Source organism: Camelina sativa, chromosome 20 (genome assembly GCF_030686135.1).
Source record: "Camelina sativa cultivar CO46 ecotype springtype chromosome 20, ASM3068613v1".
NCBI lineage: Eukaryota > Viridiplantae > Streptophyta > Magnoliopsida > Brassicales > Brassicaceae > Camelina > Camelina sativa.
This window is the reverse complement of record NC_141899.1, coordinates 16,822,103-16,847,198: the sequence shown is the minus strand read 5'-3', so window position 1 is coordinate 16,847,198 and position 25,096 is coordinate 16,822,103. Positions and strand designations below refer to the sequence as shown.

The 25,096-nt window shown below is 35.4% G+C and overlaps 2 protein-coding genes and 1 long non-coding RNA gene across 4 annotated transcripts; 1 reads left to right on the top strand and 2 right to left on the bottom strand.

Annotated features, from left to right (window-relative positions):
* Positions 1-10,743: 10,743 nt before the first annotated feature.
* LOC147919031 (GDSL esterase/lipase At4g10955-like) lies at positions 10,744-12,508 on the bottom strand. The gene is made up of 3 exons (XM_087505376.1): positions 12,219-12,508; positions 11,385-12,042; positions 10,744-11,249 (listed from the first exon to the last, which is right to left on the bottom strand). Exons 1-3 carry the CDS (start codon positions 12,293-12,295, stop codon positions 10,782-10,784), a joined length of 1,203 nt encoding a protein of 400 aa, XP_087361502.1. The 5' UTR covers positions 12,296-12,508; the 3' UTR covers positions 10,744-10,781.
* Positions 12,509-16,548: 4,040 nt separating this feature from the next.
* On the bottom strand, positions 16,549-18,569 carry LOC104770806 (GDSL esterase/lipase At4g10955). Its single transcript, XM_010495260.3, has 4 exons — positions 18,400-18,569; positions 18,098-18,250; positions 17,224-17,842; positions 16,549-17,019 (listed from the first exon to the last, which is right to left on the bottom strand). Exons 2-4 carry the CDS (start codon positions 18,172-18,174, stop codon positions 16,687-16,689), a joined length of 1,029 nt encoding a protein of 342 aa, XP_010493562.1. The 5' UTR covers positions 18,175-18,250; positions 18,400-18,569; the 3' UTR covers positions 16,549-16,686.
* A 561-nt stretch (positions 18,570-19,130) lies between these two features.
* On the top strand, positions 19,131-23,307 carry LOC147919030 (uncharacterized). Of its 2 annotated transcripts, none has more exons than XR_015593105.1 (5): positions 19,131-19,641; positions 19,743-19,916; positions 22,609-22,715; positions 22,840-22,880; positions 23,054-23,307. It is a non-coding gene; the product is annotated as an uncharacterized LOC147919030 (long non-coding RNA). The 2 variants fall into 2 exon arrangements; XR_015593104.1 differs by having other exon boundaries at positions 22,840-22,963.
* Positions 23,308-25,096: the final 1,789 nt, after the last annotated feature.

Sequence of the window (25,096 nt, the reverse complement as noted above, 5' to 3'; positions counted from 1 at the left end):
CAGGGGTAGTATAGGTACAATGTGTTAGTCTAGTAATTACAAACAATTGTATGTTACTTTTGTAATAAGGAAGCTTTTATGCATTATTCTAGTAACTCACCCTTTTTAAAACTACCCCTCTTTATATACAAAATGACCAAATTACTCTTTTTTGAGTGACAGCAAGAATGTACAGTCATCAAAATCAAAAATATTTTCCCGCCAAAAAAATTTCCCGCCAAAATTTTTTTTTTTTCCCGCCAAAATCGAAAATTTTCCCGCCAAAAATATGAAATTTATACATTTTAAAAACATCGTAAACGCTTTTAAAAAACCTTGTAAATATTTTTAAAAAGCTTGTAAATGCTTTTAAAAGGTTTTTAAACATCTTGTAAACGCTTTTAAAAAAGGTTTTTAAAAGGTTTTTCAAATGGTTTTTTAAAAGGTTTTTAAACATCTTGTAAACGCTTTTACAATGTTTTTAAAAACTTTGTAAAAGTTTTTATAAGATTTTTAAAAGGATTTTAAAAGGTTTTTAAACATCTTGTAAACGCTTTTAAAAACTTTTTAAAAGCGTTTACAAGATGTTTAAAAACCTTTTAAAATCCTTTTAAAAATCTAATAAAAACTTTTACAAAGTTTTTTAAAAACATTGTAAAAGCGTTTACAAGATGTTTAAAAACCTTTTAAAAACCATTTGAAAACCTTTTAAAAACCTTTTAAAAACCTTTTAAAATTTTTAAAAATCTTGTAAAAGCGTTTACAAGTTGTTTAAAAAACCTTTTTAAAACTCTTTAAAAAAATCTTGTAAAAGCCTTTACAAGGTGTTTATAAGGCTTTTATAAGGTAGAAACCTTATAAAACCTTTAAAAACCTTGTAAATTGTTTTTGGCGGGAAAATTTTTTTGTCGAATTTTTTTATCAAAATTTTTTTGTCAAAAAAATTTTTGGCCGGAAAATTTTTGGCGGGAAAATTTTGTTTTTCTTTTTATTGAATAAAATAATTTTCATCTAAGGGTAAAATGGTCATTAAAAATTAAAAGAGGACAAAAATTAAAATGGCCAGAAAAGAGGGTATTTTGAAAAGAGGTATATCAAAAGGGTCATTTTTTAACAAATTCTCTTTATTGAAATGCATATGTAATTCATGTGAATCTCACAAATTCAAGCGAGACGGATGTAAAGGACATTTTGCGGCTCAAAATATTTAAACTTGTTGCGGGATGGCTTAGCGGACGGGTTTGACCCGGGTTAACAATTTTATTTAAATGATCCGGTTCATGTAATTTTAGTTTTTTGCGATTTTTATCTGATTTGATAGTTCAAACATTTTGATAAAAATCTAACGATCACTAATTCGGTTCACATTCTATCTAGATCCGCCATCATGTCAATCTAAAATTTATGGTGAAAACGATTACTATTTTTAAACTTTCATAAACTTGATGAATTTAAACCAATATAAGTTTTAAATTTTAGACTAAATAAATATATTTACAAATGTAATAACTCAAACAAATATTTCACTCCGTGCAACCGCACGGTTTATTACCTAGTTTAACCTAAACTTTAAACCTCCAAAACTAAACATTAAACCTTATACTTTTAAAACTATATCTTAAATTTTAAAAAACAAAAGAACAAAAGAAAAATGAGGTGAACCAACAACGTATTCAAAAATAGGAGTATGAAAATGGGTAATCCGATCCGATGCGACTCATATCCACATGGGTTCAAAATTTCATGGACGGGTTCAACCTGAATTATTTATTATATTAAAATAGAAAAAGCATCCAAAAATTCTAAAGCCAAAAAATCCATAAAACCAAAATAATAAGCCATTCTTAATTTAAAAATAAAATCTATTATTAATTTAAAATTTAAAATACATGAATCTTGTTTAGATGATCCAGTTCGATTTTTTTTTTTTTTTTTTTTAATGATTGTAAAATTTATTCAACGCAAGAAAAACCTGTTTACATTAAATGCATCCTCCTCTTAGACATTTGAAAAAAAAAAATCAGAAAAAAACAGAGGTATTGGAAAACAGAGCAGTTGTCCGCTTAAGAGCATGAACCAAAACCACAGACACAAACCGTCAGGGTGCTTTGAGCCATGTAGCTGCAGCAGGAGTAACTTGCTTCGCACAGTTCCATCGATGTCTTTGATGAGTTTTAGCTGGAGGGGGTTGCAAGCTCACCATGTCGTCGTCGGTTGCGTTCTTGCCAGAGAGTACGGATTGCAGCCTAGAAAGCATATTTCAGAATGAATCAAAGCGTATTGGATAGAGTTGGCTAGTGAGAAGAGTGAGAAGATCACTAAATTTTGTCGTGTAGGAAGTCTGCTATAGTCCCCCCAACCAGCTTCTTCCATAACTGGAGATGTTGCAGTCAAAAAACAAATGATTTCTGGTTTCCATTGGGTCATTACAGAGAGCACAAGAAGAGTCTATTCCCGCATTCCATGAGAGCATTATGTCCCCCGTGGCCAAACGATCCAACGTTGCTAACCAAACCATAAATGAGTATTTTGGAGTGGGCGTTTGAAAACGGTACTCCTTTATACAATTCTTTGATTCCGAATTTGATTCCATGTATCGTTTGTTGAGAACTTCTCCTTGAATTTAAGACCCTTGCTCCTCCACAAAGCTACATCAGCTGTTGCTACTTGCTCTCTTCCTCGTAATTTGTCCAGTTTATCTACGATTTGGTTAAGAACAGCCAAACGATGTCGACGTCGTCTGTAGGAACCAACTGGCTCAGCAACAGACGCCGTGGAGGAAATTCCCATGTCAATAAATCCTCTATCGCCTACAATCTGGTGAATACATCCAAGAGAACACATGGTGTTCCGATTCTTTAACTTCATAGTTTTCATTTTACATATTAGTATATACATATATATTAGATTAGATATATATTATTTTACATATTAGTTATTTTACACTAATTAGGGATAACCATAACCCTAATGAGTTTACCCTGATAAACTCACGAAACCCATTGACGAACCCATTGACGAACCCATCAAAACTTATTATTTATATGAATTTAAAAACATAACCATCTCCATTATAATAATAGACAAACAGAATAAACTCATGGGTTTCTATCCATTTTAACACCCCTATTCAAAGATATGTTGTGTACAATCAGCTTGCTTTAATTCTTAACCTATTCGTATCAATCCTTGACAAGGTTATTTTCAGAGATTATCTTAAATTTGATTATATTTGCAGGTATCACAACAACAGAGGTATGAGGGGAAGATCGTACGAGATGGAAATTGCCAGTTTCGGGCAATATCTCACCAAATGTATAGACATAGAATGATCATGCGAAATAGGAAACAAGTTAGTTAAGAGGTTAGATACCATTTATAATGAAATTATTGACTCATTTTTTGAAAAAGATTAAAATCAGTCTCTTGTCGTTTCTTGTTGCAGCTTGTAGCTCACAGGGCTAGTTACATTTGGTTTGTTCCAGGTGATTACGACCATTATGTGACGAATATGTTAAAGTATGATACTACATATTCATTTTTTAATTAGTGTTGTTAAATTATACCTAAAAATATATGGGAAGGACGCAAATAAGGACTATTCGACCAGCGAGGGAAATAAAACCGAGGAGAGGAAGATTGGTTAAAAACCAAAGGAATAACGATGACTAAAGCTCAGTAGAGGGATCCAGAAAACTTGTCTCAGGATATTATTACTCAGAAAAATAATCCGAAGACAAAAGAATGCAATAAGATAGCCGAACGACCTAGCCGAGAAGAAATCATTGTAAAAGAGAATTTCCAAGAAAGACTAGAGTCAGTCAGTGGCCAAGAGGACTGACAACAAAAAGCTCAGCAAATATTATTTAAGGATCGACGCTAAAGTTCAATAGGAGCCGATAGCTATTTAGCGAGAGATGCTATTTTTGGTAATTAGTCCCAGCAACTAAGAATCAGTTGGGAAGGTAGAAAATGAAGCATTCAGTAGGCTAAGGCATATGATTAAATCAGATAAGAAGCTTGAAAAGGTTTTAGCCAAAAAAAATTGAGTCAGTTTCCAGAGTTTTGAAAGAATTGACCCAGAAGCTACTCAAAAGAGTGCTAAGGAGCAGAATTGGAATTTTGTACTAAGAACAAGCATGAAATAAATTAAGAGGACCTTGAAAAAGTTGAGGATGCCTGTAACAAGAATTAAAAACCAAGTTAAAGCTCAGAATAATTCTCTTATAGAAAATCAAGTCGCGAGAGACTCTTTAAACCGATCACCGTAAGGAAAAGTGATACGGTTAATTTTATTTGAGCTTGAAGATTTTAGGGAGGCTAAAAGAAGATAAGATAGAGAATTTTATCTTGAAAAATCAGATTTTTTCATAGAAGAATTATTTTTGGGACAATGGCACATAAAATTGGTCTAAACGAGATATTTTTGGTGAGAAACAGTTAACGGTTTGTGAGAGTTAGACTTAGAAATCAATTAGAAGAGCTTTGATCGGTCAAGAGGAGACCAAGTGGCTTATTCTTATCCAAGAGAACAGGATAAGGACGTTGGTGAGCTGTAATGCCATGTGTAGGCATAAAAAGTGGATAAGCATGGCTGAGTTAGAATGGCAAGTTGTGATTGGTGGAGAACTGAACGTGAGACACTTGTTTAGGTGACTAATAAAGCTGTAGCACCGACCTTAGAGGGACTATAAATACCCAGCCTTCATTCTTTATCTTTAGTAATCCAAAAATCAACCTTAAACCTTAGTTAAAGTTTTAGTTTGTTATCGGAGATATCGAAAGTCTCCGAGCAGCTCAAGGAAATTTTTGAGGAAGTTAGCAAGTTGGTAGGTAAGTAGCTTAGTCTTAGTTCAGTTTTCCTTCTAGCTTTTTCTTTTAGATCCCAGCCTAAACGGATCTTGATGATGCGAAATCCAGAGCTTTCGAGTTCGCGTGGATCTAGCTAGTCGGAGACGTGAAACCAAGCCGAATTCCAGCCCAAACCTTGTGAGTACCGAACACATGTGAAGTAGCACATGTCTAGGTTTTATTTCTTTATTTTGCGTGTGAGGTTAAGTTTCATAGTTGACTGATTTGTTTGGTTGTTGTGTTTATTATCGTAATTTCTTGTGGTAATCGTTGCATGTTAGGTTCATGTTCTATTTTGTTATAGCTCATGATCATTGTTGTGTGCTTTGTTTGATGTGATTATTATTGTGTGATTTATTTGTTGTGAGTAGTATAGATGTTAGTATAATTGGTTATGCTATCTTTATAGCCGTTATGCTGCCCGTTTATTTGCAAGTAAATAATTGGTAGTTATTGACGTGATTGAGAAGCCTTGTTTGATAATTTGTTTGATTGATTGATTGTTAGTTTATGTTGCAAGTATTCTTAGTCATTAGATGAACTTGTATTTTGGTTGAGTCATTAGTCTGGTTAAGACTTGGTAAAGCGATAACGTAATTGTTCCAATGGCTCGGAGTAGTTAGCTACCAACAAGCACTATTTGAAGAAGTTGTAGATTTGTCATAAAGGAATAGGTCCCTAGCCTATGTGGCTAAGGGTCAAGGAAGCATTTTCTGGTGGGAAATCCATATAGCAGAAGATCAAAGACCTTAAGGTGAAGTTTATTAGTATGTACACGTGGATCTTACCTTTCCTAACACCGTGTATAAAGATCACATCCATGCTCACACTACAACTTGTACGATACTAATAAATTTCACCTTAAGGTCTTTGATCTTCTGCGATACGGATTTCCCACCAGGCAATGCTTCCCCGACCCTTAGCCACAAAGGCTAGAAGGATCACATCCCTTTCCTAAAACCGTTTATAAGGGACCTATTCCCTTACTTCAAATTTACTACATCCTCAAGTAATGCTCGTTGGTAGCTAATCACTCCGAGCCATTGGGACAATCACGTTATCGGCTTATCAAGTCTTAACAACCAATAATGACTCAACCAAAATACAAGTATATTTAATGACTAAGAATACTTGCAACATAAACTAACAATCAATCAATCAAACAAATAATAAACAACATTAAACAAGGCATCTCAAACTCGTCAAAAACTACCAATTATTGACTTACAAATAAACGAGCAGCATAACGGCTATAATGATAGCATAACCAATTATACTAACATCTATACTACTCACAAAAAACAAATCACAATATAATAATCACATCAAACAAACCACACAACAATGATCATGAGCTATAAAAAAATAGAACATAAACCTAACATGCAACAATTACAATAAGAACTTACGATAATAAACACAACAACCAAATAAATCAATCAACTACGAAACTTAACCTCACACACAAATAAAGAAATAAAACCGAAACATGTGTTACTTCACATGTGTTCGGTACTCACAAGGTTTGGCTGGAAGCGTGGAACTTGGCTTGGTTTCATGTCTCCGACTAGCTAGATCCACGGAAACTCGAAAGCTCTGGATTTCGAATCAATAAGATCCACTTAAGCTGGGATCTAAAAAGAAAAAGCTAAAAAGGAAACTGAACTAAGACTAAGCTACTTACCTAACAATTTGCTAACTCCTAGGAAACCTGCTTGAGCTGCTCGGAGACTTCCGCTATCTCCAAGAACAAACTAGGACTTTTAACTAAGGTTTAAGGTTGATTTTTGGTTTACTAAAGCCAATGAACGAAGGCTGGATATTTATAGTCCTCTAAGGTCGGTGCTGAGCTGATTAGTCACCTAAACAAGTGTCTCACGCTCAGTTCTCCACCAACCACAACTTGTCATTCTAAAACAGCCATGCTTATCCACTTTTCATGCCTACACATGGCATTACAGCTCACCAACGTCCTTATCATGTTCTCTTGGCTGAGAATGAGCCACTTGGTCTCTTCTTGATCAATCAAAACTCTCCTAACTGATTCTAAGTCTAACTCTCACAAACAGTTAACCGTTTTTTGCCGGAAAATATCTCGTAGACCAGTTTTATGTGCCATTGCCCCAAAAATAATTCTTCCATGAAAAATATAATTTTTCAAGATAAAATACCCTATTTACTTTAGCCTCCGTAAAATCTTCAAGCTCAAATAAAATTAACCGTCACTTTTACTTTCAATGATTTCGGCTTAAAGAGTCTATGACGACTTGATTTTCAAAAAAAATTATTCTGAGTTTCAACTTGGTTTTTACTTCTTGTTATAGCATCCCTAAATTCCTCAAGGTCTTCTTAATTTATTTCATGCTTGTCTTTGCACAAAATTTCAATTATGCTCCTTAACGCTCTTATGAGTAGCTTTTGGGTCAATTCTCTTAAAACTCTGGAAACAGACTAATTCTTTTTGGCTAAAAACTTTCAAGCGTCTTATCTGATTTAATAATATTCCTTAGCCCACTGAATGCTTCATTTTCTACCTTCCCAACTGATTCTTAGTTGCTGGACTAATTAACGAAAATAGCGTCTCTTGCTAAACGGCTATCGGTTCCTATTGAATCTTAACGTTGATCCATAAATAATCTTTTCAGAGCTTTTTGATGTCAGTCCTCTTGGCTACTGAATAACTCTAGTCTTTCTTAGAAATTCTCTTCTTTAACGATTTCTTCTCGGTTAGGTCGTTCAGCTATCTTACTGCGTCTTTTGTCTTTCGTCTTTGAATTATTTTTCTGAGTAATAATCTCTCAAGACAAGTGCTCTGGATCCCTTCTACTGAGCTTTAGTCGTCGTTGTTCCTTTGGTTTTTAACCAATCTTCCTCTCCTTTGGTTTATTTCCCTCGCTGGTCGAATAGTCTTGTTCGCATCTTTCCCGTATATTTTTAGGTGTAGTACGGGTATTACATAATACGGAATCATATTCATTTTGTATGGTTTTGTTTTTTACCATAAATTCATTCCCTCTCTTTGTCCAGCTTCATGTAGATATATACACGTGATATCACCAAGAACATCATATTTTATCTATCTAATTAATGAAGATGCTCTCATGAAGAAGACGACGACCAATTTTCTCCTCCTCCGAACAATATACGCCTAGCTGAGTTTATCCAGTAGCCAACCTCGCGATCTCACACCTAGTCGACCTCATCAAGGTCTAGGATTTTGGCAATGCTGGCTTTGAAGAAATCCGTGGTGAGTCAAGACACACATTTAAGATTGTTACTCTCAACGAGCTGCTCTAGAGGAATCAAGGGGATAAGTGGGTTGACGATGTAAGCCTAGAAAAATCGAGGAAGTGGTCCGAGTGAGACGAGAATTGCCGGAGGGAACGTCGAAGGTGTCGGATAAAGGATCGAATATTTTGGGAAAATTAGTGTTTCCTCAAAAGCTTGACCAATGAGAATTGAGGAAAGTGGGAGATTAAATTAATCAAGGTGGAGTTAGTGGGAAGAATTAAATATTCAAGGAGATTAAGGGAGATAGTGGAGGATTAACTTAATCAAGAGGATTAAGGGAAGATGGCTGAATTCTATTGGCCAAAGATTAAACACAATTAAGTGTTAATCAACATGCACTAATAGAGAGCCTTACATGCACTAATACAAAGATTGATGGCGAGCAGCTATTGGGGGTGAGATTCACGCCTCACATGCAAGGAGGGAGAGAGCCACTTGTCAAGAAGCACTAAGGGAAGAGAGGAGAGTTTGAGCTTATAAATAGAGGGTGTGGGATCTCATTCTCTCATTTTCTCTCATTTCCCAAATTTTCTTAAGTCCTTAAGCTCTCTTTCTCACCTAAAAATCGAGAGAAACAAGAGAGAAAGTTAAGAGAGAAATCAAGAGAGTTGTCGAAAGAAAGATCAAGAGTGATCGAGAGAGAGATCGAAGAAGAGTTGGTGGTGGTACGAGAACGGTCAAGAAGCGGGAAGCTGTTGACGCAAGGATTGTCTGATCGGGTGGTGCAGTGAAGTCCGGGTAATCATCATCGACGCGTAAAGGTGAGTCTGTGGTAAGGCATGTAGAGTAGATGTATGTCGTTTTGGTTTGAGTTTTTGGTGCATGCAAAGATGGTAGCATTCATGTTTGAATCACCATGCGAAAATGAGTTAGTTGAATGCTAGATAATTTAGACTCACTCAATAACTGGTTAAAGGAGAACTTGGGTGCATTTGGAGTATGAGCGGATCATTTAAAATTTGGATAAAGGGTTGCATGCATGATCGAACCAAGTGGATTTGCGAGTAGTAATTCTTGCTTAAAATCGGTTCTTTGCATGATTAATTGGGTGAAGTATTTTGCATTTTATTGCATAATATTGAGTGAGGTTAGGGCATGCTTAAGTGAGCCTAAGGATTTAAAGAATTAAATCAAATGGCCTTGCATGCATAAATTGGACTTGAGGATTTAAATGTTTAAATCAAATTGGTCGCATGCATAAATAAACTTGTTGCATGATTTGCTTAAGTTGAATGAATTGGTTGCATGCATGTGAGTTTAATCATAAGTACTTGAATTATCATTCTCGCTACTTGTTGATTTATGGCGTGTACTCTTGCTTGAAGTTTCTTGCCTGTGATGCTCGATTTTCTTGCTTGAGTGGTGGTAAGTGTTTAGCAAGGTCTCTTGAATGTGTTTCCTGAGCCTTGGCTAGTGTATGTGTCGATCTTCTATTCCAATTGCGGTTGTCACGCGTGAGTTCCCGACGACCACTCACGCGGGACACTGTCACGGCTAGCTAGCTACTAGTGTGACCGCTACATGACGATGTAGCTTATTTGTGGGTGCATGTTGGTGACCTTTGTGGTCTCAGCATGGGGAGGTGTTGGAACGGAACAGATTATCAAAGGGCCCTAGGTGTAAAGAGTCTAGAGTATTCAAGCGTCCCTTGTTTATGTCTAGTCGTCTTTACATGTTGTGTGTTGTCTAAGAGATTGGTGGATTTCAAGTATCCTTGTATTTGTTTAGACGTCTTAGCAAGTCGTGAAGGAGGTAAGAGTCTAAGGTGTTCAAGTAGTTCCTTGTTCCCTTAGGCCGTCTTTCTCATGGAGTAGCAGGTGTAGATCGTTCGAGCTAAGTCGAAGTGATCTAACCTCTTGTGCGTGTGTGTTGTTTGATTGCTTCCGCTAAGCTTTTGTTGCGTTGCTTTGATGTTATTGCTAGCTTTGTGGCTTGCTAGCTTTCTTTGTTTGCCGGGGTAGTCGGCTTGGGGGGGGGGGGGGGAAATAGTATCCTGTTTAGGATAGAGGGGTACCCAGATTCACTGAGTAATCTTAGATTACTCACGACTCTGTTTTTGGTCTTGCAGGGAAGCTTAAGTGAGTCTAGAGCCGGAGCAAACGTTAGGGTACCGGATAGGGTTTTCTTGTATTTCTTGTAAAACCCTATATTTTCTTAAACAAATAAGTGTAAAGTTTTCCGACTATCTTTATATATTGCTTTAATAATTTATTTTTGATGAATTATTTTATTAAAGTAATATATATTCGGTTTTCAGGAAAGCATGGCAAGTTGCAAATGATACTCGGCCTAGTCCGGACTAACACAACGCACCAGGCCGCGAGGGTTGCAAAGCCTAAGTAACCTCGGTTGCGGGTGGAATTGTGCTAGGGAGGACCGGTCGGGAAGTCTGCAACTTCCGTCCCTCGGCCGGATTACCTCGGCGCAATTCTACAAGTGGCGTCCCGTGGCTATCCGACGGCCTTCGTGGTCATAGGACGGTTCGGGAGCGTTACAGTCGTTCCTAAGAAATATTCCACTTTCATTATCAGAAAAAAAAAAAAAAAGATCCACTCTCGAATTGAGTGTAAACTGTAAAAGTTTTTCTCAAATTGGTATGAAAATCGAATTTAAAACATAACATATCTAGTAAAATTTTAATAAAAAATTTAGAACAAGGTTTACAAATAGTTTGAGACGGTGGTGAAACTCAACATTTCCATCTGCTTGCCACTTGTATGATCAGTAAAACTAATACCGAGTAAAATTCTAGGGCTGTCCATCATGGTAAGGCCTAATGCAGCAGCTTTCCAGTTTTCCCTCATGGCCGTGTCTTTCTCCCACCACTGGTGAAGCGCATGAGCTGTGGTAGACTTAGTTGGTTTGTTCTTGTTCACAGTCATATCTGCTGATAGAAGAAGGTGAAGAGGTTCTTTTGACAAATCCGAGGGTGATCTTCTTATTATTCCGACCAATAGACTTCTAACTGAGTTTCTAGCACCAAATCTCTCTATTTGGCCTGCACCAATCTCAGACATGAAGTCTCTGCGTCTGAAATAATCAATATATCCTGCACAGATTGGATCTTTTGGGTTCACATATAAATTAGGTATCCACGATGCTGTTTTTGTATTGTACTCTTCTTGACCCTGTAATAATTTAAGACATACGGTTTCTTGTAAGAAAATCAACTCTAAAATGAATGAAACTGTGACTAATAATGAATGAACTGCCATAGTTAATTGAACCATTTATCTTGACTCTTACAGATGATTTCAATTTACCTGCAGTAGATGGGTTAAGGTCATGGCTATGGTGCCTTTGACGACACTCTTGGCGGTTTGAAACACATCTTTAAGATATTTTCCTCCAGGTATCTGCTCTAGAGGAATAGACGAGATGGGTGGGTTGAATATGTAACTTTCGAGGAAGAATCCAGCACTAGTCATGGTCTTTCCAGCCAGCAACACTAGTGCAGCTCCCAAAGAGTGTCCAGCGAGCCATATATCTTTTTGGCTATGTTTGTCCACCATACTACGAACTGCTTGAACCGCGTGCCTAGACCTGCCACCTTGATGAAGGGTGTTAAAGATACATTGGAGGTCAAGTTTCAAATCAAACTCCCAAGTCCGTTTTTTTAGAACCGTGCCGCGGAAGGCCATAACGTAATGTGGAACTTTCACATGTGGGCTATTTTGGTTAACGATGTAGCTCTTGTATTCGAATATGGCACCGTAAATGGAGCCGTCATCGTCGGTCAAGGTTTTCATCAATTCGAAATTGAAAAACTCCCACCAAGGCTCTGCTAGTGGTTTCAGAACATGGCGCAAGCCAAGCTTGTACCTGAACCTTTTTTTTCTGCTGAGAAGCCTGTCCCTTTCTAATGTGTACACTCCATTTACCAAACTTGATACCACTGAGGTTCGGTGGTGGGAATTGCTCCTATTTACAATGAAATAAGAAACAATCAGTTATACTAGAATCTGCATAGATACTGACATTAAAAAATAAGCAAGTATCATCGATATTGATTATAGAAACTGTTCTATGATTTGTTTTCTACATCAATTTATTTTAAAAGGAATACTAAATAAATAAATAAAAAATAAAAATGTTACCAATCAATAGCTGTAAGATGGCATGGGCCAGAAGTGTAGAAATCATCTGTATCTGAAGCCATCGGTCCTCGCCCCATTTTTTTCTTTATCGTAAAGGCTCGTACAGGTCAATCAGAATCGAATGGTACTACAAGTAAGAAGACATTTATATTTATAACTCTTATATTGGTACAAACTGAAGAGTTCTTCTTCTTTTATATATATTGGTACTACAAGTATATTGCTACTAATGAGGAGTTTATATTGGTACTACAAGTAAGGAACTAATGAGGAGTTTATATTGGTACTACAAGTAAGGAACTAATGAGGAGTTTATATTGATACTACAAGTAAGAAGACATTTTGGGTCCGGAGACTTTGAGACTGTAGAGACGTACCAGTCTGATCAAATGGGATCCACTTTTCAATTGGGTGAATGGTGATAACGTTATAAGGAAATATTTCAATTTTTATAGAACATCTTTATTGCACTTGTTTTAGTAGTTTTAAAAGTCGTCGTTGGTGGATTATATGTTATACTTTACTTGTCTTACTAGTTCGAGGAACTGTCGAGGAAATTAAAAGGATAGTTTTTGGAATTTTCTTTTGTTCATATCATTTGCTCAAATCAACTTCGTTAAAGAAAAGAAAAAGAAAGTTTTTTAGTTAATTATTCTTTAACATCAGAAAACATAGTACTGATAATATATTTTACCTTTTTAGCTATTCTGAAAAAAAAAACCTTCAAGTAGCCATTTTTTATAACTTTATCTTCCATTTTTTAAAAATACATGTCATTTTTGTGAAGTCAAATTTCTCGTTCTTGAAATTTTCATAAGTTGCTTTTGTAAACTTATTTCCTCCTGATTAGACTTAATGTGTGGTTCACAAAAATAAATTCATATCGACTGTCGAGGAAATTAAAAGTTGCTTTTGTAATTTTCATAAGTTGCTTTTGTAAATTTATTTCCTCCTGATTAGACTGTCGAGGAAATTAAAAGGATAGTTTTTGGAATTTTCTTTTGTTCATATCATTTACTCAAATCAACTTCGTTAAAGAAAAGAAGAAGATTTTTTTTTAGTTAATTATTCTTTAACATCAGAAAACATAGTACTGATAATATATTTTACCTTTTTAGCTATTCTGAAAAAAAAAACTCCAAGTAGCCATTTTTTATAACTTTATCTTCCATTTTTTAAAAATATATGTCAATTTCGTGAAGTCAAATTTTTCGTTTTTGTAATTTTCATAAGTTGCTTTTGTAAACTTATTTCTCCTGATTAGACTTAATGTATGGTTCACAAAAAAAAAAAATTCATCTTTATCACCATCAAGTTTGTAAAATTTTTTTAAATAAAATATCAAATCGAAGCCGTTGAAGAGTTCAAATCCAATTTTTAAATTTTAGAAGTATAATGTAAGTGATATTAAAAAATTTAGAAAATATGTATAAGGGTTAAGTTTCGTATTATTTTTTATTTCATAAAATAATCTGCATTGCCGACAAAAAAAAAATGCATTTTTTGGGGATAAAGGATAAAGTTACGAAAAAGCGAATTGGAGATATTTTGCAAAAACCATAATTTAATATTACACTATCAAGTGTTTGACATGAGTTCAAGGTTTGTAAGATGATTTTCAAATATTTATGGCGTCAAACAGTCATTACAAATTTTTTTGGTAAAAATATATCAATGACCACGTTTCAAAACAGTTATGAAACATTCAAAGTTTGATGATTTTAAAATTGTTGGAAAGCTAGAGCAGTCACTTTTCACCTCCAAGTGAAATCAAACTAAATAATCAACCTGATTGGAAGGTAGCGTCGATACACTAAAGACATGTTTCGTAGGTTCGAGGAGAAGCACCATAAAAGTGAAAAAGACTACCAAGTACCAAGCAATGAATACCTTCGGTCGTAGAGCCTGTGACCGAGATGAACAACACCAAGAACCCTGGTCAAATGACATGTGATGATGTTAGTGTGGAAACCAAGCTTTCTCTTTTCTTTACCCAGATTGATATATCCCAACTGCTGAAATTACTGACGTTAATACCAAATTAAATTTCAAATTTATTAGCTGATAAAAATAATATATACAATTTTGTATTTTTTTTTATGGGATCACATGGGTTGGTTTGCATTATTTATATTTTTGGTTACATAATATGGTTGTTTGTAGAAGGATATATATTATCATTAGCAAGTTGCAGCACTACAAGGACCATATTCTTTTTCACTTCACCATCTTGTATTATCTGTATTATTGTACTACGAGGGTCCGCATGTCGAATAGAGACAGAATTTTGGGATGTGAGATCCAGAAGTGAAGATTGAACTTTCTTCATTTTATTAAGGTCTGATCTTTTTATTTTTTTTTGCGATGACTTTTCTCTAGTCAAGTCATGTGTAACAGTTTAATTATCAATACAAACCAGTTGACCAAAAAAAATAGAACCGTCAGTATGGTTGTCTGAACTTCTATACTATGAGACTGTTTTCATTCAATATAAATATTGATTTTTTTTATATTGTCTTTTTTTAAGTTAACCGTTTTTATTCATTTCATATAAAGTGTTCATTAACATGAATTAAAGTAACTGTGGTAAATCTTCTTTTTATCATATGTCGTTTGATTAATTATTACGTCGAAAAGAATATTTGATTATTTTAAAAGGTGGATATGTAACATCTTAAAAAGGCAGATGGCTCGGAGGGTCTCTTTAATTACACGGGCATGTGCTTCTTCCTTGACTTCTCATGCTTACTGGTTCCCGTAATTACACGGTCATGCATGCGTGCTTTACTCCTTGATATTGTTTACGTGAAAGTTCCATCCAGAGGTTTTTATCTGAAAGATGATGATCATCATCATCATTGGTATAAATTTGTCAAAATTTTCCATTCCGTCTAGAACCGAAGTGTTTCATAGCATTTCTTCATGATTACTGCAGCTGAAACTGCGTTATATTACTTTCTTTTGACATATACGACTTTCTTTTGGCAAGAACCTAATGATATTGTCTTACATCTAACAAAATATTTTGCCATTTCTGCTTCCACATTAATTGTTGTTCTTTAAAAACTACAAGAAGAGACGACCAATGTTTCGTTGGCAGCACAATATTCCTCATGATACCTGAACAACAACAGATGAATACATATGATGTTGGACCCTGTTCTTGTTTACGTTAACTATTAATATCGGATGTGTCGTTGTTACACTCATTTTGGCTCTCTTGGTATGTTATTGCTCCTTCATTCAACAACCAATGACTGTTTTTTAGTTCCAAATCAAATTAGACAACTTCAAGATTCAATATGAGTAATGTCCAAAATCTGCAATTTGTCTGAAAGGACATACATTTTCACTCTCTAGAATGGCTCTTTTTGTCACCCGAAGTAGTTCAAGTAGATCTCTCCTTTTTAAAGTTTCAATTTAAAAATTTTCGGTTTTTAGTTCTATATATAAGTTAACACACATGCGTTACACTTTCATATGATATATTATATATTTAGATGCACCCTATTATTTTCTCCATAAAAACGATTTTTATTTTGAAACATTGTTGTTTTACAAATACCCATTTCCAGTATAACATATTATTTAGTTCTAGAATTTGGTTATTTAGCTAACTAATAGATTACTTATAACTTAACCAGACGACTCTGAGAAACTAACATAAATAATATTAGAAATTTAATTTGATTGGCATATACATTTGACAAACTAAATCGCAGGAAACCACAAATAAAAGAAATTTAATGTATTGTTTAGGTACTTAATTCAAATAAATGTTTATTTATTTATGTTCTAAAAGAAATAAATTGGTGCTATTTTATTGATATTATTTATTTATTATCAATTTGGTTTATTCACCAAATTCTTAAAAACAAGAAAAAAAAAATGAAACACTTCTATCAAAAGTGAACGTGTATTAAAAACATATTTTAGGTTTCAATTGATATTTTTATTTTAAAAGATGTGAACCTTAATTTATATTAACTTATTTCTTCCTTCTGTCAGAAATTTTATAAATAAATTTAGAAAATATCATATGGACAATTATAACATCTAATTCACAAACCTAAAAAAATAACACTATTTGATATAATTATAAAATTTTAGTTATTTTCTAGATCTTTTAAAAATTTAGATTGACTATAATGTTATTTATGAGAATTGTTTATTTTATAGTTAGGGTAAAATTTTTAGAGGATAAGATTTAGTGTTTAGAGTTTAAAATAACATAATGCTATTTTTAGAACTTTAGAGATAGTGTGCTAAATTTGGAAACAAATTTTTTTTTGTTATACTTGTAATTTTTCACGTGTGTACATAAAATAACTTTATTTTGTAAGTACAAACAGTAGCTGACCATATTTTTATCAAAGAAAAAGAAACATTTTAAAATATACAATTTAACAAATTATTCAGTTTACAAGAAATAGAAAAGACTGAAGCGTTGAAAGCCATGAATGAATTATCAGTATGAATAACTCACTTTAAACTGTTGATGATTCCACCATTGCTGAATCCCATGAGTATTATAAATGTTCGACAATTTAGTCTTGTTTACAATCATAATGTACGATGGAAGAAAATGAAGATGATCTGGTGAAGTTTCTTCTCCTCCGAAACACTTACGCCTAACTGAGTATCCAGCAGCCAACCTCGCGATCTTTCCGAGTCCCGCCTCAGTCATATTGACTATGTGATCGAAATTACCAATATATTCCGAGCATATTGGATCTGATTCGTTCACAAACAAATGAGGTCTCCACGAAGCTAAATTCGTAGATTGTTGACCTTCTTGATCCTGTAACAATTGGCGGTAAGAATTGAGAATAACATTTTAAATATCGTTAAAGGATTATTTATATAAAGCTTTTCATGTTATGGGAAAGATTATATGTGAAGTACCACAAGTATAATGATAAGTTTGTTATGGACTATAAATACCATTGGGAAATTTCTGGAATTTCCAAAAAAGAAAACTAAAAGAAAACTTTATAGATCATACCTCATCAAAGGATAGGACTTTCGCAATGCCAGCTTTGAAGATATCCCTGGTGAGTCGGTACGCAGAATTAAGTGTGTCATTGTAACCGAACTGTTTTAGAGGAATCAAGGAGATAGGTGGGTTGAAGATGTAAGCATCAACGGGGAGTCTAGACATGGCCATGGTCTTTCCCGCGAGTAGTGCCAGGCCAGCTCCTAGAGAGTGTCCGGTGATCCAAACAGTTGTGTTTCCGTGTTTGGACACGAAAGAGCGGATTTCTCCAATGACATGCTTAGTCTTCTCCCCGTCATAAAGGGTCTCGAATGGTAAATTGACGATATAGTTCAAATCGTTTAAAGTAGATATACTTATGACAGTTCCGCGTAACGCAACCACGTAACGCGGAGGTACTATCGAGTTGGGGGTAATCTCATAATTGATCACGTTTTGGAAGACAGCACCGTATATGGAGCCGTCAACTGCGTCCCTAAATTCTTTGATTAAAGTGAAGTTGAAACTCTCCCACCAAGGTGTGGCTAATGACTCGGAACCACTCCGGTTGTTTTGCCTGTCTCGTTCCATTGCGTAAACTCCTTGCACCAAACTCGACACCAATGAGGTTCGGTGGTACAAACAGTCCCTATTAGAAACAGAACCAATTCAGACCATAGAAACGATCCGAGTAAATGTCGTCCCTAGGAAATGACAGGTATCGAAAACATCGGGGATTGAGGTAAAGATTTTTTGTTTGATCAATGACGTAAACTATTTTTTTCTTTCCAAAAACAATACGTATTAGAGTTTCATTTTTTATTTACATTGGTTATAATTAATAATATTTCATAATCATAGTACTAATTTTGAAGGGGAATGTATTAGATGAAACGAAATTTACCACTCAAAAGATGGAATTTGAGGGGGACCATCACGGCTTAAATCGTCACTGCGCGATGAGCCAAAGAAGATTCCCATCAGCTTGGATCCACACTTTCGTCGTCTTCAAATTCTTCTTATCACTTATATGTAAGAATTGTAATCCCCCCGCGTACTGCATACGAGAAAAATAGGATGTAACTAACAGATATATATATATATATATATTAATATTACCTAAAGCATATTTACAAATAATTTTTAAGTGTAGAGTAGAATTGGTGAAATTTATAACTGAATTGAATCTAATGAAAGCATAGGTACCTTTTTGATTTGGTTTGGATTCTGGAAAGTCGAATTTAATCGAATTTAACCGGATATGATGAAGTACACTAAAAATACATTTCTATATATCAAACAAGAAATAGAGAGTTTATGTTCATTTGTGCGAAACAAACCTAGGTATATATAGAGGAATAGCAAATAGGTAACGCGGCGTAGGCATAAAAGTGATGTCATAAATCTATAGTACTAGTTTGACTGTTTTAGGAGTGGTCGAGGAAGTTTAATTTGTGGACTTTTCTTTGCTCACACATTTATCGAGTCAACAGTTCTTAGAAAACAAAAGACATAATATTGCTGAAATTGGTTTGGTTAGTAATTTTTTTTAATGAATTTTGTTTTATACAAAATAGGATTATAAAATCTTATTAAATCTTACAAAAACCTTATAAGATGATGTTCTAGGACTACATGCCACACACAATTGACTAATTCACATAATCAATCAAGACATGCAATTTCAAACATTTACTGCATAAAGCCTAGTGACACTACAAGAAATATGAGTATTGATAGCAGAAAACATAGTGCAGTTTTCGTAAATGCTATAATAAATAAAGTTCTAGAAACAAGACAATATGATAACATTTTTAAAACGCTAAAAATAAAATTATATAAGCGAAAATCTAAAATCACTTTTTTCCCCTAATTTCACTTAGAAACTCAAAAGTCAGAAAGCTAATTTAACTTTTCGAACCCAAAAACAACAAAGTAGCGCTTAAGTCATTTTATCACAAATAAAGAATGAAAAAATATCTAGCCTCCCCTCTATTTTGACCTAGGTTTTCTTCGACATCCTTCCATAGTTCCTTTTAGGTCTTAGTACTTCCGTTTCTTGGTTTGAAGGTGTAACTTATCTTCATCCCTTCGCTGGTGATGGGCCAAGCGTCGTCATCTACGGCGAATCGAACGGACGAGAGATTGATTTTGAGGTTATGGTCTCTGGTGATGATTGCTGGAGGAGAATCAATGGTTTTGGGAACTTTTGTTGCGATTAGAGATCGGGATTTCACTGGAGATCTGCCGGATGAGTGTTTAGGTCTATGTGTTTCAGTTTGTCGGAGCTTTGTGGTTGTCGCGAAATCACAGATCTGGGAATGGAAGAGTTTTCTTGGAAGTCCAAGGGGTCTTCTCTCATGGCGGCTTCATTCTCTTCCACTGCTCCCACAACATCCGCCCTTAGATTCAGAGCGAGTTACTCCAAGTTTCTCCTCTATCTCCTAGGTAAACAGCATCTTATGCCTTGGATTTCGTTTCTTCACTGTCCTTTCTCATCTATTTGGCTCGTAATCGCTGTTCGTTAATGTTCTTTGTAACCTTGTTAGATTCGTGTGTGAGGATAATCGCTTCAGCTAGATCTCCCTCTGCACGCTTAATTGTGTTTTAATTACAATCCCTGTAATGTATGTATGTTCTTGTTTGGGAATTCTAGATTGGTGATAAGATCTGCAACTATTGAAGAAATAGAAGCGGAGAAGTCTGCAACGGAGAATGATGTTGTATGTATTTTCACATTCTTTTGGTTATTCTTTAGTTAGTATGATAAAGAAAACTTCACAATCAACAATTTGTAACCGTAACCATCAAATCAATGTTCATGAAACACATAATTGATCAAACGCTAGCTCTCAAGATGAGAGAAACCTAGCAAACTAACATAACTATTTTTAGAGTTTTACAAGTTTTTCAAGTTTCACATTTTTGCATAATGAAGATGATGATGAATAGTTCCCTCTTAAAGCCTGCTTGCTCTGATCACTTCGCTCCACGTATTTTTTCTCACTTCCACCAACCACTAAACTCCACGTGTCACCCTTTCTTCCACATGAGCCATTCATCTCATTTCCTGTATCAAATCTCCCCCTTTCAAGAAACCTTGACCTCAAGGTTTGTAGAGAAGAAACTAACTAAGTTGCAAGGAAATCGCCATTGTTGACTCCATTTGTGCTTTATTTTGAAGCTCTCATCATTAAGTAGGAACTGTTTTATTAGCGGTGTGTCTCTAGCTTGACTGTGAGCAGTAGGACCCTGCACTCTATCTAAGAGAACCACCATACCAAAAGAATTCAGAAACAGTCCCTTCTTGAGTGATGCTTTGTACTTGATCGATGGCAAGAGTTTAAATCGCCATTTGTGTTTGATTTGGAACCTCTCAACATTAGGAGCCACTTTTCCCACAATCTTCTGTACAGCCCAGGTTGCTGCATAATGTGTGAAACATCTTGTCTGTAATCCAAGAGAAAGACCATGATTCCTCTTTCGTCTAGCTAAAACATGTTCTACATAATCAAAACTCAAGTGTAAATGTCTCCTCAAGATAAAACAGATGACAACAGACACTTCTTGAGTCCAATCCTCTGCACAATCTCCCCATTCCAGCTGTTGGATCAATACCTTATCACGGAATGAACGTTCATTTCCATTCAACAGCAATAATACACTCATCACAATGAACATCTCATCTTGGTTGTCCATATCCTTCTCTGTTGGTAAACCGGGTTTCTGCAAATTCCTGTTCAAGAATTTGAACTTCCAGAACTTGAATCTGATAAGTGCCCAAATTGGAAGTGGTTCATGATACACAAGATCATCTTCCTTGAAACAATCCCTAAGGAGCATGGACCAAGTCTTATGTCTCCTCCGTTGTAGCACATTTTCTCCCATGAGTTCTTGAATGATCAAACCCGTTTGCATCAGCTGCTCCATCACCAGTATTATCCAATCATACACAGATTGTTTTCCATGACCTGCACCACTCTTCTTTTTTCTGAATTTGAACATCCAAGATTTAACCCGTCTTGTTGTCTTCTTTGTTCCCATTTTTTCCTTATGTCGAAACGTCTTGACGATCAATGATGCTTCAGGAACTGCTCCAACAACAAAGAAGCTCACAAGTTTTCTGTTACGCTTCTCATCAGTCTCTCTTTCTCCAATCCTCTGCACAGCCCAGGTTATCTTGAAAGGTTCCACGATCGCAAAAGGCTGCATAAACTGTGCTCTGTTTAGTGTGCTTTATGAGCTTCTCCAATAACAATTGTTCCAAATATTCTGTCATCAAGTCCACCAAACAACTTTCTCCTCCTTGTTGTTCCAAGCCTATCAATCATATTGTCACACAAACTTAAGAAGGAGAACACCCTATTGTGTAACCTCCACAGTCTCTCACTCCCTTGTTTATATTTAAACCTCCAAGACTTCAAGCCTTTTCTCTTTTTCTTCACTTTCAGTCTTTCTTTAGCCTGAGACCTTTTACCAAACAGTTGGTGTGTAACCTGATTGTCTGTGATACTTGTTGATTTCTGAATTAACATATCCCTTGTTTTGGCATATGAAGCTTTTAGTATCGTTTCTTGATGATTAAACAAACCAGCACAGCCAAAAACAGATTGGGAATCCTCACAAACAACCGTTGATGCATTTAATTGAAGGCTAGGTTCCAATGTAGAAATTGATACCTGAGATGGTGGAATTAGTTCTTCCTCCGAGATCGCTACTGGAGACATGTGCTCAGTCGATTTTGTCTCCGGCTCAGTATCAATATCCACAATCGAAACTGTGTCTTGAACCAACTCTTGTTGTGGAGTCACTTGAACCTCTGGAAACTGTGAAGCAATTACAGAATCTGAGAACGATTCTTTCTCAACATCAACCTCAATGTTCACCAATTCTTCACTATCCCCTTCGCCGATGTGTAATCGAAGCATTTTGAGCATCGCAACACCAATGACTTTTCACGATCCATAGCTTCATTCACCTTCGTCTCAGCTCGCGTTTCCTCCATATATTCCGAGGATGACACAGCTCTGATACCTTTGATAAAGAAAACTTCACAATCAACAATTTGTAACCGTAACCATCAAATCAATGTTCATGAAACACAGAATTGATCAAACGCTAGCTCTCAAGATGAGAGAAACCTAGCAAACTAACATAACTATTTTTAGAGTTTTACAAGTTTTTCAAGTTTCACATTTTTGCATAATGAAGATGATGATGAATAGTTCCCTCTTAAAGCCTGCTTGCTCTGATCACTTTGCTCCACGTATTTTTTCTCACTTCCACCAACCACTAAACTCCACGTGTCACCCTTTCTTCCACATGAGCCATTCATCTCATTTCCTGTATCATAGTAGTGGAGCCGAGGAATCTCTTTGGATATGATTCTGGTTTTTGCTTTTTGGTGTAATCCAGAAATCAAAGATGGAGAAGACCATTGATACGCTTCTTACCAGTTTCAATTCCATAAGAACAGGGAGATCCAATGCAGCAATGCTAGACAATATTTAGCTATAAAGAAGGTTATGGATCCTTTTTACAGCCAAATTTTAGTTCCATATATATAACGTAACTTGATGTTTTGTCTTATCTCATGTATGTCTGCATGAATTGTCTTAAAATCTTATCTTTTGGTTGGTGTTGCAGAGATTATTTCGGTGATGACAAATGATGGACGCAACATTGTGGTATGTTATTTTCTCTTAAAGGTTTTGACCATGCTACAAATATAATCCTTAATAAATCTCATGAATGTGTGTTTTCCACAAAGGTTAGCTTCTGATTTCTGTTTCTAGTTACTAAAAAGGATCATCCACAAAGGTTAGTTTCATCATTTTCTTTTTCTCTTTATGTCTGTTAGGAGTGAGCTAAATTTGGACCTGAAGAACATGAAGCATGAGCAAGCTAAGTTTTGGAAACATCATCTTCGCTTCCTTGAGGAGTTATTGAAGGTATAGAAGAGCCTCTAGGTTTATGTTTTTGTTGATTGTGGCACTTGTAATGTTAGATTAAGACTTGGTTTGAGACTTGTAAATGTATGTAGTGTATTGTTGTTGAAATGTTTAAGATGATATGTATTGTATATTGGGGCTGTTATAAAGTTTTTCTTATATATTGATTTTTTTGCAAAAGTTGTATATATATATATATATATATATATAATTTATAAATCATAGATGTTGAGCATAATCAAGCTGCTTGAAAAATATATTATAGCAATAATATATAGCTACAGTTGATAAAACTATAATACAAATATTTCGCTACTATTAGTTATATTATGGCAAATAAAAAACGTTACTAATAATCTTAATCTAGCGATAAAATAACGCTATTATAAAGAGACAATTAATAGCATAGAGAAAAAACGCTATTGTATGTGTCCCCTCTAAGATGGCACCAGCAAAGACAGCGTTTACGAAATCGCTATCAAAACGATATTATAGCGTTTTTCGTGTGCTAATAATACGCATATTTCTTGTAGTGTGAACCTAAACTTAAAACCGTAAGGACTCTGATACCAAACTGAAACGATCTGACCCATTTTTTTAAATAATAAATAATAAATATAATAATAATAGTAAACCAGACTAGTGGTCCCGTACCCACTAGCCACCTAACCACAATCAAACCAAGAACGAAAATAAATAATATCATTAAACTAATAACCAATATTAATTCATAATAAATAAACCAATAATCCAATCAACATAAAACATATAACCAGCAATCCTAAGCAACACTCTCGGACTCAACTCTAGCAACCTAACAGAAGCCAGAAAGCAACCAAGCGAGCCACTCGAACATCCTCCTCTTCATTGCCTTGATTCCACGATCACACTTTGCCTTTATCTTCACCACAAACACAAATTGAGATGGATGAGTATTTGATAAACACTCAGTGAGGCAATCCTTCCATCTACTAGGCTATACACACAAGCGATTGAGATACTCTAACCATCAAACAACAACCAACAAACAAACCAGGAACTGCATCGACCGACACCAACCTTGCATCGACCGACGCCATAAGGGGTTGCATCGATCGACGTTTGATTTGCATTGACCGATGCAAGGTTCACTTGCATCGACCGACACTCACATTGCATCAACAGACGCATGCTCGACATTTCACGAAAAACCCTAGTTGCATCGACCGACGCCTCCACATGGCATTGACCGACGCTCCTAGGTCAAATCGCGCCGTCCTCGCATTGCATCGATCGACGCACAAAGTGCATCGACCGATGCACATGCCGAGCATCGTTTTTTCCCCAAAGCTTCTCGCCGGGTTTTCATTCCTACAACCATCAAACTTGATCCCAAACCACAAGAAAGCTTCACAAAGCCTCAAATAACGTTCTAACAAGCCAAACAACACATAAACAAGCAGATCAGAGAAATCTCAACCTTAGATAAGCCATGGTCATGCACTCACCTTTGCCAAGAAGATTTTGAACCTTAAACAAGCAAAACAACGCTCCTAGGAAGCTCCTACAACGATCCCAACTACAGATCTGTACAGGAACAAACTCAAATCTCTCAAAATCTGCAAGAACACTCAAGAGCTTTTTCTCTCTTTTCTTTTCTCTCAAAAACGGCCAAACTCGTCTAATGACGACAAAACTCGACTTAAGGGTTTTTCCTAACCCAAAAACGCAGCGTTTAACTTAAGACGAACCGCACAAAACCAACGTTGCATTGACCGATGCATCCCCTAAACCGGGATTCCGGTTTGCGGATGTTACACGATACAAACTAAAGACGAGAGATGTCCACGTCCCATTTTATGGGATCATATATATGAGTTGGTTTGTGTTATATTTTGTAATTTATAGGTTGGGATCATATATATGAGTTGGTTTGTGTTACATTTCTTAATTTATAGGTTAGGATCATATAT